The sequence below is a fragment of the Coturnix japonica genome, chromosome 19 (assembly GCF_054131305.1).
Source record: "Coturnix japonica strain WE chromosome 19, WE-NBRP24, whole genome shotgun sequence".
In the NCBI taxonomy this organism is placed as follows: domain Eukaryota; kingdom Metazoa; phylum Chordata; class Aves; order Galliformes; family Phasianidae; genus Coturnix; species Coturnix japonica.
In genome coordinates, this window is record NC_140681.1 from 12,781,209 (window position 1) to 12,795,503 (window position 14,295).

A 14,295-nucleotide genomic window follows, 5' to 3' on the forward strand; every position below is an offset into this window, starting at 1 on the left:
AGCAGAGTTTGCAGCTGAATCTTTCTTCAAGGGAAACCTGGCAGGCGTTTTTGACAGGGACTTCTTTCTTGTAGAAACGCCTACTACTTTTTGTTTAATAATAAAGCACATACACGCACACACACAAAACCCCCAACAAAATAGAACTTTTGCTTAAAAGAAATTCAATTACATGCAGGAAGAAGAATGCATCAATTGTAAAAGGAGGCAGAAGAGTGAAAGGAGGCTCAATGAGATCCAGTCCTGGGAGTCCAGACACAAGGGCTGAGGTGTACTGGGAGTATCCAGATTGACTGGACATGATCTCTAAGCCATGACTCTCTTCTTTGTTTCGTGGTGCTTTAGCCTTGGCCAAACATTAATTTTCAGCTTTTGCTCTGTAAATATCAGCTCCAGAATGCCCCACTGCACTGTTTTAAAAGGCTGCTACAGATTTCCCCGTCTTTCAGCTGAACCTGACAATAAGAGGTTGTTAAACACATTTCATTATGATTTTGTGAATGCATCTGTCAGCAGGAATCAAGCTGCCATTAACATGGAGGTACAATTTAAAGCAGAAATTGAAGGTTATATATCAAAATGAATTAATGGCATGATTAGCTTTGCCGTTAGATACTAAAAAGTGTCAGTTTGAGCATCATGGATCTGATTGCAGGCTCCAACCAACTCCAAGGTCTTTGCAAAGATTGGCAGAAGCTGTGTTTGCACAACACAGAGACTCCTTAGGGCTCATTCTCAGGAGGTAGGAGGGGGCTGTTCTGCTCAGCTGACCAATTCTACTGCTTTTGCAGAGATATAGTTACTGATCACGTCCATTGTCATGCAAAACAGGCAGGCTGTTCTAATAGTCACAATCATATTTTCTGGAGATGCAGCTACAGGAGAGTTTGCACTTTTTTGGAGTGGACTTGCTCAGTTTCCATTCAGCTCTGGCTGGAACCAGGAGCAGCCTGCCAGCCTTAGTGCTTAGTGAGGAGAAGGAACGTCTGGTAGTGATTGCAATGAAGTGGCTTTTAGATGAGTATCTTATAATTTCAGCCAGTTACAAGGTTTGTTTAACCAGATTCAACTTTTGGAGGTTACATGCAATTTTCCTTCTCACCCAGGTACAAAAGGAGACAAAGCGGACCTGATTGCAAAGCACTTAGCAGCACCTGCAGGTGCTTTGTCATGTTCAGTGCATTTTAAGTGTTTCAGGCTGATAATACTGAGCATCAGTTTCATCCTCTAGTGCACAGGTTGAAAGACAAGCAGACGTGATTGAGCCAGCTGCATTCAGCTTCGCTGGTGCCAAGAATCCCTGGAGTATTTCCGTTGTCTCTCTGGAAAACATTGCAGCCTTTGTGTTCATAAACCTCCTTGTCCTGCTGTGCTGTGGCTGAGCACTGTGTACACTTGGCTGTCCAACCCCTGTTCAGCTAATGCAGCTGGCTGCCCTCCCTCCAGGCCCTGTAGGTGGCCATAAGACTTTGAATACAGACAGAGTTCAATGATATCAGGTGTTATACGCAGATGATACTGGGAGAGAAGCAGGATGGCCTCCATTTATTGCTGTGCTTGGAGTCCCATGTTGCTTCCATCCAGGTGAAATGCACAGATAAGGACAGCAAAAAGAAAACAAAACTAATTAGGAAATCAAATCTTTTTTTCTGCTATTATTAAATGCTGAGTCCTAAGGATGCGCCATGTGCTGAACTTGTTCTCAGCTGCTCCCTGGGCTGCTTAAAATCATATCTATGTGTGTGGCTGCCCATTTGAGGGCTACAAAAGCAGCATCCTTGGCAGACAAAAAAGAAAAAAGAGGAAAAAGAAACTGTGGGGGAAAACAGTCACAATAAAAAGTGGCTTTTCATTAAGTTCTCCTTTCAGAGTATGGGACTTTCCTGAAACCAGTGGGAAACTACCATAGTAGTTTCCTCTTTCTGGCTCTGATGAGAGCTCCTGGGCTGTTTCAGACAGAACATATCCTTTAATTTTAACCATTGATTAAACCTAACTTTTGTCTTGTCCATTGGGTCCAAGTCTTTCCTATTCTGTTCTTTTGGTGTTCAGCAGATGTGACGTCAATACCATCCTATGGCTGTAAATAGAAACTCATCTTCAATGTTTTTTACCTCCATTCTCTTTGTAAATAGTTTCTAGAGCAGAGCGACACAACCTTTGGTTAGTTCTTATGATTAAGCAGTAATTAGGACTAGTAAAAGCCTATGTGCCCATTAAACCAACTCCACAGGTACATCATGCTGGTGCCCTTCACCCTTCAAAGACAGAATGAGATTTAAATGAGAGGGTTAGAACATCTCCCTTCTCTGGATTCTGAGATCTGTGGTATCAGCTGTGTGTTTCTCCTCAAACCGTGCTGCCTAAGTATGGAATGTTTGCTGTTAGAAACAGAATCATTTGTGTTTGGAAAGCCAAGTAGTGCTAGAAAGCAAATGTAATTTGTGAAACCTGGTATCCATTTGTCACTGAAGGCAGGAGTTGATGCCTCGTTAGACTCACAGCATTTCTTGTTCTTTTTTCTTCTTCCCCCAGTTCAAATGCACGAGGTCATTTACACATCTTTCCTTGTATTTACTGATGCATAGTGAGGTGTTTCTGAATAGCGCATTTTCCCATTTAATGTGAGAGAAACAGCTGACATTAAGTTTTTGTACTGAATGTTGTTTTGATAAGAAAAGGTACCGTTGTGAAAAGGTTGCATCCATTTCCCACCTTAACTTCTGAGGGCAGCAGTAATTAGATTTCATTTGAATTCACCAAGGACGCTTTTGCTGATGGATTAGAAACCTCTGAAGATGCTGAGCAGCCTTCCTGCTCCTGGCACGGGGAATAGAGAGGATTCAACCCCAGGTGAAGGCTGACATCAGTCTGCTCCATGATGTGGGCAGGTTGTTGCTGCTACCCAGCCAGATCTGGTAGAAAGAGGGAATATTCGAACCCCTCTTACTTCCACTTGCCCCCGGTCACTCTGCATCTGTGTTGTTATTCTCTTCTGTTTTCTACTGTTAGATATTGCTTTATATGTATATAAATATTTGTATGCATATAACATATAATGCAGATAATATAATACACAATAACATTATATTAAACATATATAATGTGTGTATAAGTGCTAGGGATATTACACCCATACCTGGTGAGCTATCATTCCTTTACTGGTTAATTAGATACCAAAGCAGGAGGAATGAAATACTTCCGGCATTCTGCAGTGAATATGATGGGATTATGTGACTGCCTTCTAAATCTAGGGTGTCTAATTTCTGTATGTTTTTTGTCTTAAACTTCGTTGCTAGCCCACTTTTCTTACCAGCCTGAGATAAGGGTAGTGTCTGGTGCCACCTTGTGGGCAGCCTTTGTTACTGTGACCTCAGGAGTCCACTTCGAGAAGCGAAGCAGTTCAGCACCGTGGGCCTGGCTGCAGGTTTGATGGGCGATAATACTGCAGTAGCAACTGAGCATCACTAGATGTCATTCTCGAGTTGAATTTAGCTTCGTGGTCTCGTACACTGTCAGTTTTCATTTAAAACTGTTAATCTTCCATTCATCTCCCCACCTCCTTTACTTTCTTGCATGCAATGCACAGGGGATCTCTCGGTTCAGGGGAGCATCGTCTGTTGTGCATAAATATTTTTCTTGCATAAATATTTTTCTTGCCTTAAAGCAGGATCAGAATCGGGTCAGATAGAAATACCTAAAACGTGACGTGCCATCAATTCCTGTGCTGGGTTCTCACTGGGGAAAGAGGAAAGGACAAAAAAAGCTTAAAAAATGGTTTCCTTCTGAAACAGTGAGTTGGTTTTCCAGTTTTATTCAGTACTTCCTGGCACAGTCAATCCATCCATCACATCAAATGAAGAGGAGAATGTACATTTCAGCTCCAAATTTCATGTCAGACCTGAATGCCAGGATGTTCTTTACTCTGTATCTCACACAGTTCCTTCCTGCACACATTAAGCTAGTCTAAGACATGAGATTTGGAACTGCAACATGCTTCCCTTGGAGTAGATGCTCTACTGCTTCTGGCACATCCATTCTTCCTATTCCCTTTAGGAAATGGAACTATTCTGTCTCCAATTACTTGTATTTCCCCCAGTTCATTCTTCCACAGTTCACCACTAACACAACTCCTCACCTCACTTTCCTTCTATTACTGCCCTGGTGCACTCACTGTTGTTTGAGGCTGAACCCCACTTTATGCCACGGGGGCATCCAGATTCCTCTTCTTCCAACACCATTCCACAGGAAAAAAAGAACCTCTTTATAAAAGATGGTTTTAGGCTGCCTTGCTCATCTCTGTTGATTTGAAACCCTTTTCTGCACTGTATTCCTCCTCGCTGGATAATGGTTTGGTTAAGTAAAGGATGTTCCCGTGTGTTTGCTGCAAAACAGAATCCTGGCATATGTTTGAATCATTTAACATAGAAGAAGGAAAGAAAATTATTCCAGATCCTTTATTAAAGAAAGGTGTAATTAATGACTTCAGATTAATTGAAAACGTTTGCTCTGTAAGTAGCACTGGGCTCTGATCTGATTGATTGCTTCCTCAGGTACTTTGTAACCTCACAGAAAGGGCTGCTCAGCAGAGAGCGGAGGGAGGAAAACCTGGTAACCACAGAACCTTCGTGAAAGAAACCTGTCATTTTCCCATTCTAAAATGTTCTACACTGCCATAATCCCATTATATAAAACAAGTTCCTCAATTCTTCCTTTCCAAAAGAAAATGGCCGTTCCTCAGGGGCTGACATCTCTAAGGGGGAATAGGCTGATATTACAGATTTTGTTCTGGGTGAATTAGTTGCGATTTTATTTTAACCAAATGGCTTCAGGTATCTGTCACAGAAACGTGCTTCCCATCATTTCACTCTCCAGTTTAGTGGAAAATTTTCAATCTGTCATGCATGGTATAGAGCAGTCAGAACTGAACGCATCAAAGGACAGGCAGTCCCTTATGGGGTATTTCTTCAGAAGGGCTGGATGTAGTTGAGCCATGCTACTTTTTTGCCCTTTGTTAAGCTAATGTTCTGTCAGAGAGTAGGACGTATTTTTTAATTAATTCAAATGTTAGAAATTTGTTTTTATTACTGCATATTGACCTTTCTTTTAATTAATTCTTTAATTAATCCACGCAGTGATGCAGAGCTGGGGCAGCCTGGATCCACAGGTGGTCTCTTTGCTGCCCCTTCTGAACAGAACATCTCAACTTCCTCTTCTCCTACTTGTAAAATTGTTTCCAGTGCCATGAAACTGAAATGAGACCCATCAGCAAAACTAAAATACTTTTTTTCAGTTCCTGGCACAATTTTCCAAATCTAATTTGTGAGAAATAAATACGTATATATATGTACTTTTTACCTGCCGCTGGAGCACAAGGAATTCCAAACAGCAGTGAATCTGTGGGCTGTATCCACTCAGAGCTTTAAACCTCTGAACTAATGTTCAGGTTTCTTGTGTCTGGATAGAAGTCACCACCTACAGGTGGGGAAACCAATGTGCATTTTGTCTGTACCTGCTAACCAGCACCTGTCAGATGTGCGGTAAGATGTCAGGAATGTCTTCCTGATAATTCACTCTTCCAATTGCTGGATTTTCTTCCTCCAATACAGATCACAAAGGCACAGTTTAAAGTGTTGCTGTTTCCTTACAGCCCATCTTGTAAGAGAACCTGCAGGTGTGTTTGTGCTTTGATCCAACGTGTGTGTATTCGTGCTGGAGTTTGAAGATATACATTAACAGTGGCTGCTGTGCATGGAGCTATGGCTGTGCATGGAGCTATGGCTGTGCATGGAGCTATGGCTGTGAAGATCAAGCTTCGTAATTGCAATTCCTCAGACAAACTTTTTTTACATCTAATGTGGAATTTGTTTTGGGAAGGGACGCGTTGGCTGTTCAGATGGATGCAATGTGCAGCACTAGATCAGAATGTTGCTGTTCATGGCTCAGCGACTGCAGGAAGTTTCTGGAACGTAAATATCGGTTCAAGAAAAGCAAACAACTTCTTTGTCTTTTCACAGAGCTGCCGTAAGGAAGTAATGTTTCTTTCAGTTCTCAGCATAAAGGGAAGTAAGGCTTAATAAAAACTGTGGGCTGCAAGATTTCATGAGAGAGGCAGAGAAAACAGAAGAGAGCGGTGCTGGGGAAAAGCAGGTTTGGTTAATGAACAGTCTGTAACCCAATGGGATGCTGGTGAAACAACAGAATCTCCACAGCCATGGATAACACCAGAACACAGGATGCTTTTTCACAGGTAAAGGCAGAAGCAGTGATGGCTCTTGTGGGAGTGCTCAATGTGCATAATGGATGAGGTGGAGTATTGGAGACTGACAGTGTCTTTGTATTTTGTTGGTAGGAAATTTGCAGTAGAGTGTTTAATGTAATTGGTTACTATGTGGTGTGAGCTTGGTCTGGTTTAATAGATGAGAAAGCGTTTGTGGATGGTGGGTATAAAACTGTGTGGTTTTGGACTGGGCAAATGTGAAATGTGCAAGGGTTTTCTGATACAAAAAGGGAGTAAAGCAGTCTTTCTGCTGCTGTGAGAGAGGAAGAATTTCCATAAGATAATAGGAGAGTGGGAAAAAAGTGTTTTGCATTGTAGGCAAATGCGGTTTTTGGTAATCATATTGGTATTTGATCAGATTGACATACTAAACTGAAAATACATCAGCTTGCAGCAATACTGAATTTGTCAGAGCGTTCCTGCAAGATTTGTAGTTTTTGTAGCGTTCTGCTTGAATGTGTGGAAGTCTGGTGAAATAAGTGGTGGAAAATTCCCCTTTCCCTGGGAAGGGCTGCAGCAAGTTCTGGTGGAGAGTCCCCGGGTTAAAGAGCAATTGGTGGAAGCAACAGGTGTGTAATGTGTGAGCTGCAGGTGATGGAGTGCTTGGTTCTGAGCAAGTTCCCAGCACTGCATGGCTTGCAGTTCCTGTGTGCTTTGAGAAGAATGGGAGAGCTGAGGAGAATCCTGCCCTGTTTGCACAATCTTACTTTTCACTGAGAAGTGTGAGATGTTCATGGAAAGGTTTGCAAGGTGAGGCTTGAGGCAAACCCAGGGTGATGGCACAGTGAGAACAAAGCCTCTTTATTGCTCCCAGGGCTCTCACAGAGGAAAAAGGGCACAGGCCAAGTTTATGCATTTGGTTCCCTCAGCTTCGATGTGTATGGCTTTGGAAAATCTTGTGGAGGGCAGTGTAATAGGTCATGCAAAGAGTGAGTCATCTAGCTTGACAGATGTTAGTGGTTTCACCTGAAGTAATAACAACTGAAATGTAATAAAATTGTGTGTCCCATTTTGCACTGTTCATCTTACTGACATGCAGAGGGACGAGGGTCTAGCTGGAGAAGCTGTTGGTGACAGTGGGTTTGAAAGGACACAAACCCAGTCCTAAAGCGTTATCCTGTTCCTTGCTATCTACATACCCACGTGTTTACTGTTTAGCACTCATGTGCTAAGCACAGCCTGAGGTGCAGCTTACAAGTCATTGCTCTTATTTCTTCAGGTACTGCTGGGGAGGCCAGGGTAGGAAATAGCCAAATATTTGCTGCCAGAAAGGGCTTACACCAATGAGAAGCAGAGAACAGGAAACCATAACCAGGTGGTGCTACTTTTTCCTTTCCTTCCCTCCCCAGTGCCCCCAGTAAAGCACAAAGCTCAGGTTGTATATTCACCAAAATGTCTGCCAAGCTGAACTGAGCCTGAGAAAAACATCTCAAAGGGTTTTTGTGTGTGTTTGTGAAATCTTTTATAAATTTGATTATATGTCTGCCTGAGACTTTTCATCTGTGTCTTCTGGGGGCTGATAGTACCATGGAACAGTTGTCAGCCCTTTAGCTTTTCCACCCCACTTGGTTTTAGCAACCACCTTCACGTACTTCATCCCCACGGTTTTCCCATCCAATTTTTGTTAGACTTTTAGTTAAGGGCCACCTCTCTTCGATGATTTTTCTTTTTCAGTTCTTTTCTGAGGTAGCTTAAAGCAGATTTTCACTGGGTGTATACATATATATGTATATATATGTGTGTATATATATGTGTATACATATATATATATATGTCAACAGATCAGTTCAATTTAGATAAGGATTCTGTGTCTTCTCATCTATTTATTCATAGACATGTACACAGGCTCAGGAGGTGCTCCTATAGCTTTGGAGATGGGTTGTTTTCATTGGATGATAAAAAGGAAATCTGATTTCTTTCTGGACCTTGTAGGTCTTCAAAATCTGCTCCTTGCCATGGCAGAGTTGGCTGGATTGGCAGAGGATTTGTAAGGCAGTTCAGTATCCTTGGTTCTGCTGTTGTTATGAATTAAATGCTTGCAGGTTCTGCAGAACTGCCAGTTGAGATGTGCTACTTCGTACTGCAAGCTGTGCTGCATGCATTTCGCTCCAGTTCATATTCTAGATTCCTACATATTTTTGAGGCTAGCTCTTTAGGATGTTTTTTGTTGTTATGGTACTTAATCACTAATGCATTATAGAATAAATTGAATTAAAGTATGTTTGAGCTCCCTTATCTCCTACTGAAAGTGGCAGAATTTCCAGTGTTTGTAGGGAAATCAAGCTACTATTTGATTAATACCTTCCTTGAATAAATGTTGACAGATATTATTCAGACAGCTCTAGATCTGAACAAATAATGCAAAACATTATTACAGACGCATAATTTATTTGATGAATAGCAGCACTGTTTGACAAATAATATTAGTCTGTCGCTATGACTGGCTACAGAAGATGGTGTTGCCACATATAAATGTCATATCGGTCATCTTTATTGATATTGCATTGAAATTACAAGTGAAGGGGTTTTTTGGTTTTGGTTTTTTTTTTTTAATACCCTCAGTTATAAGAACTGCCACTCCCCTGCAAACATATGGATCCACGTGGTACATTTTGGGCCAAGTTTCAACATGGTGAATCTGTAAGGAGCTGAATGTTGGTAACTCTGAACTGGAACTCCTAGGGCAACCCAGATTGCATCTGCTGTCTTTAAAATCACATAAACGACACGTTCAGCATGCAGGCAGTGCTCTGCGTGGGGATGGGAAAAAGTAAAATGTCCACAATAAAGCAAAGCAGTGTAAAAAGAAAGGAAAAAAAGCAACCTGTTTTCTTTGGAGTCACAGCTTAGAGAAGGAAGCTGCTACTTGAAATTTCATAAGAGGTCCATCACTGCATCGTATCCTGGCACTTATTAAGTTTCTGCGCTGTATTTGGTTTGCAAAAGTGTTGTGTACTGTAGCTGGAAGGCACTGAGTGAGCAGAAAGCCCTCAGAGGCTTTACCTCTAAGCCTCTTCAACCTGCTTTTGTAGATGAAAACCAAAATCTATGATTAAATTCTATGTTTAAAAACTTGAACTTCAAAATGAGTGAAAATATTGCTCTGTGCTGGATCAAAAATACATCAGGCAAGTGTGCTGAAACTACACGTTTCTCATGTGGACAAATGGCTTTCAGTCAGATTAATGCCAAGAAATTCATGAGACCTCTGTAAAGGAATACAGTCATGACTTGGCTCTCCCCACTCATTCTGAGTCCCCTTAGCTCTTGGAGGGCTGACCCTGGCAGTGTTGATGGAGTGCTGTTTCTGTGCAGTGCAGAGCAGGGCCATCAGTACAGCAGCAGCTACGGCTGGTTTGACTCTTACTACTTGTAACAAGCAGAGCAGAATGTTTCACGCTGTTAATGTTTAATAAGGACAAGTGTAATGACTTCTTAGCAATGGCAATGAAAAGCTTGACTGGGTTAGAATGGAAACATCTCCTCGTTTGTACAGAGCAGGATTTCTGCATGACTTGGCTTTGCTGTCACGGGAAGTGATAGAGCTCACTGCCCGTTAGGTATGATCTTCACCTAAGTAAACCCAAAATAAGGTCTCACCGAGTCATGTTGCTATTTGCAGTAATTGTGACCCTACCGTGCATGGAGCTGACTGACAGCTCTGCATCTCCATGTGTGTTTTCTTTCTGCATTAGATTAGTACTGTTATATTATTATGGTCCACAGAACAAGAACAAGCTGAGCAAAATCACGTAGCTCACATTCCTTTGTAGGTAAAGGAGAAAAAGAGGTGGGTCTCACATGTGCTGAATTGCCACCTGGAGGCCCCCATAGGTCTCTGCTGACTGCAGAGGGGTCATGGTGACCCTTTGATTAGCTGGGGTGGTGAGCTGGTGTGTGTGTGCAAGAGCGAGTGTAGGAACAAGCACAGAAGGATATCAGCTTGTCCTATGCCTGAGTGGTTTCCCATGCACTGCATGACTTGGTCGATCTGTTCAATGAGCTGTAAATGACTCCTCACTACATGGCTTCAGCTCCACTTTCCTGGTTAATGCTCGGGAGATCTGGAGACTTTTCTTAGGTTTTTACAGAAATATTTGCCATCACATTCAGGGTACATGCAGCACCACACCTGTTAGGGACTCTGTGAAGTGAGGAGTGGCAGGAAGCCCTGGAAGGGGTCAGTTAAGTAATGCAGGGGCAGCTGCCCAAGAATAAGCCAGAAATCTCTTATCTTGCCACTAAACACATTTTATACTGTATTTAGGCCAAAAATATGAACACTCGACCCTGTGGAGTAATGGGTGTGCAAGAATTCCTGGAGCCCCGTGCTCTTCCTTCAATTGTGGGCACTGATTTTTCTTTCGAAGCAGCTGAGTGGCCATACTGAATTTTAGATGGGTGATGAAAATGTAATCTACATTAAACAGACTTCTTTAACCTGGCAGGCAAAAGAATGTATTGTCAATGCAATCTCACGTATTTCCTTAACGTGAATGTTTTATAACAAAGAAGTGATTTTCCTCCTCTTAGCCTTTTTTAATTAAATTTAATTATGTTATTATTATTATTTTTTAATCAAACCTCGCATAAAGATGTTCTGTTTGGTTGCACTGGTCATTTTCTATTAGGGAATACAATACAATCTGACTTGGTGGCATTTCAGTGGATAATTTGACAAAACTTGTTTCTTTGCAACAAAAACAAAACAAAACAAAAAACCATTGAAAATAAATACAAAAATGAGCATCACATCAAATTGTGACTCACAGAAAGAAAAGCCTTGCAGGCACAGAGCCATAAAGGTCAGGATCTGTTACTCAGGTCTCTGCAGTAAAATACTGCTCTAACACATGGCTGCCAAAAGCCTGAGCAGGCCAGACAGATGTCTGACAAACAATTCTGACTGATCTCATAAGCTGAAAAGTACCTTTATTTTTGCCTCTGTTGTCTTTTGAAGCATCCCTCCCACCTCGTCACCTACAGATGTGCAGAGGGAGCTAACAGAGGCAGTAAAACAACAAGGTCCTGTTGAAAATAACCTGTACCGAGCACTGCGCCTTGTGAGCTCTCTGGGGAGTGCATTAACTGCCAGCAGTCACACAGACTAACCCACCTTCCTGAATCTGCAACATGCAAAAGGACTTCTCTTTTCCAAACATTTCTCTTTATGTATTAAGAAAACTAAGAGACGTTCCCTGTTGTTTCCAAGTCTGGCTGGGAAAGAGCTTTCACAGTGTGAGTGACTGTAGCCCTGGGCACATGGTTGCTTCACTGTCCCTTTCCCTTGCTCAGCTCTTGTTTGGCATAACAATCCCCACGCTCTTCATTTTAGAGTAACACAGAATCGTATGTGTAAGCCTATTGAAAGTGCAACCTCTATTTTTTGAGCAAAAGAAAGGGGAAGTGTAGTGTCTGCCTGTTGATGTATTTAGATAAGTTCATGTGATGGTTGTACTTGGTAGTAGATACCAATTTCTCCCCTTTTCATCTTGGAAATTTCTATCGGTCTGGTTTTTCTTTCATGTTCTTTGTGTACAGTCCTTTATGCTAAGGGTAAGCATGCAGAATTGATGTTTTCACTTCTTGCCAGGTTTTCTAACACAGAAGATTTCCTCCTGGCAGTTCTGTCTCCAGATATTACCACCCATCCTCTAAAATTGTAAAGGCCTCTGGGTATTTGATATTTTGTGGACTCTCATCAGGTTTCAAAGGAAGATTATATTTACTGGGTAGGTTGTGGATAGAACATAAAATATGAGCGGAATTGTAATTTTGTGGCAGATAGCGTGGCTGTGACTATCACAAGCTGTCTGTATCCTCGACAGCCAAATGAAAACAGTCTCTAAAAGCATCTGATTTTGTTTTCTCCAGTTAAGCCAGGAAAAAATCCTCAAAATTATGAACATGGTGAAAAATAAAGAAGTGAGCATTGAAGGAGCTTTGCATTTGGCACAGAAAGAAGTGTACAACGATAAGGTAAGGTCACTCTTTGATTTAGTTTGCAAGCCATTCAAATGTACAAGCATGTTCTGGAAAGCCTGGATGAATGTTAGGAGCATGTCTGTCCTGCTTTCTAAGCTGCAGTCTCCCTTTGTGCAAACATTCCAGTTTATAACCAAATGTGTCTGGCTAAAATCTTCTGCCACAGTCAGGTTAGCTGCGTTCTGTACCATGGATGTCTTGCATAGGTGCTGTCATTACATTCATGTCGTTACCTGGATGAAGTAGTTTGAATCCAGCAGATGTGTCCACAGGAGCTTTATTATCCCCTGAAAAATAGTTCTGTACATCAATAAATCAGCCTTCTATTTCTCTACTTATTCTCAGTCCAGTATCTCTCTGGTTGCAGTCTCTCTCCATCATCACCACAGAAGGGTCAGCAGAGAACTCTTTGGAGAACCTTTCATTATTTCCTTTTCTAGCCTGGGTTTCTGAACCACCCTCCTATGGGATCATCTCCTGCAAGGAGTGAAATCATAGCATTTTTTTTTTTTTTCCACAGTAGAAACTAGGGTTGATTTTGAGATAAATCTGGTGATTTGGGGAATTTTTAGAAATCTCTAAACTGCTCCTTAATTTCTTGGCTGGATAAAAGTAGGAGGAGAAGCAAAAACAAATCCTAACAAAGAAGTGGCATACATTTTAGAGAAAGGATGCAAAAATGTTAAGCTCAGAGGCATAGAACTATGTGGGCACATCTCAGAATAAGAAGAGGAAGGGTTCCTTTTCTATGTCTGCTGCTTTGATGTTTTTTGATGATTAATTATAGGAAATAAATGCAGTTGAAGTGTCTGACTCATGACCTTCTTGTCATTGCTTTTTTGTGAAGATTAGAAAAGTAGTCCCCATCCAAGCAGACCATACAGCCAGTGTTAAGAGATCAGGTATCAAACACCCTCACACAACAGCAAGGAACAAAGACGTGCCATTTCAGTGCATGTAGGGCATGTAAATATGTTTATTTAAATCACAGACTGACTTTGTTTGCTATTGCATCCAGTAAATAGCTCATTGTCATGTGTCTGGGAATGTCCCTAGTGCAACTGCATGCACTCTGTTCTTTTCTGCTTCATCTTCCTCTTCTCTGCTCTCTCTTTTATTTTCCACCCAAATCTGTGATCTCTTCATTAGTTCAGCAGGAGCTGTGGGCATTTTGTGTCTGTGAAATCAGAGCAGGAGGGTGCTTCCATCAGCCTCCACATGGAGCACTTCTACAAAGCCTGGTTTGAGCAGTGCTCACTGAGGGAGATTTCACCTGACAACATGATTGTATCTGAGTGGACAGAAATAATAGAGTATGGACCTCGTGCTGATTTCTGTTCTGTTTTTTCAGGACTCCCAGGATTTGCTAACTGGCTCGTTGTTTAACTATAGTATCTACAAATACAAACACTATCGGTGGCAGAAACGAATCTTGCAGGTAATGCAAATACTTCTGAAGAAATATCTCTGAAAGAGATGCCATCCATCTTAGGTTTCATTTCCTGCACCAGGGCCTCTGCAGGTGGGAACCGGAGGGGGTTCATCGACTTCAGTGCAGTCATCCACTTAACTCCATTCCAGTTGAAGATGCAAAGCATTGTGTGAGGGATTTAATTTAAAAATGACACTTAATTTGGTGTCAGTGCTTGTTCATTGCTGAGTGCATAGTACACGCTCTTCACAAATTACACCCTTCTCTTCTGGCAGGGCTATGTGACAAGACTGGCAAAGGGGGGATCTTCAGGTCTGTATTGAAAGGTTCTAATAGTGGTTTTAAGGAAACATGCAGCTTTGATCCTAAATCTGTACCTCTCTGGTGTATGAAGGGAGGACTGCAGTTTTCAGAACTGACAAGCTGGGCTGTGTGGGGAGCTCTGCATTCCCTGGTCTGGCTGTTTACTCAAATGCAAACGCAGCTGGGAAGGTAAAATACCTTATTGACTGACTCTGCTCACAGGATTTGTTGGTTTTACTGTGTTGATGACTATCTTTCCACGGTTCTGACAAGCAGACTTTCTGTTTTATTGCTT

The 14,295-nt window shown here is 41.8% G+C and overlaps 1 protein-coding gene across 5 annotated transcripts in view; it reads left to right on the plus strand.

The window, feature by feature from the left end:
• Positions 1 to 14,295, plus strand: part of LOC107323232 (uncharacterized) — a 40,956-nt gene that overhangs the window by 11,080 nt on the left and 15,581 nt on the right. For 3 of the 5 annotated variants that reach the window (XM_085519806.1, XM_032448583.2, XM_085519807.1), the window contains 2 exons: positions 12,155 to 12,259; positions 13,617 to 13,703. In XM_085519806.1, coding sequence (XP_085375932.1) covers positions 12,155 to 12,259; positions 13,617 to 13,703 — 192 coding nt within the window. Of the gene's footprint in view, positions 1 to 6,065; positions 6,251 to 12,154; positions 12,260 to 13,616; positions 13,704 to 14,295 lie in introns of those variants that run through there. The other 2 variants (XM_015882100.3, XM_015882101.3) reach the window with 1 other exon arrangement.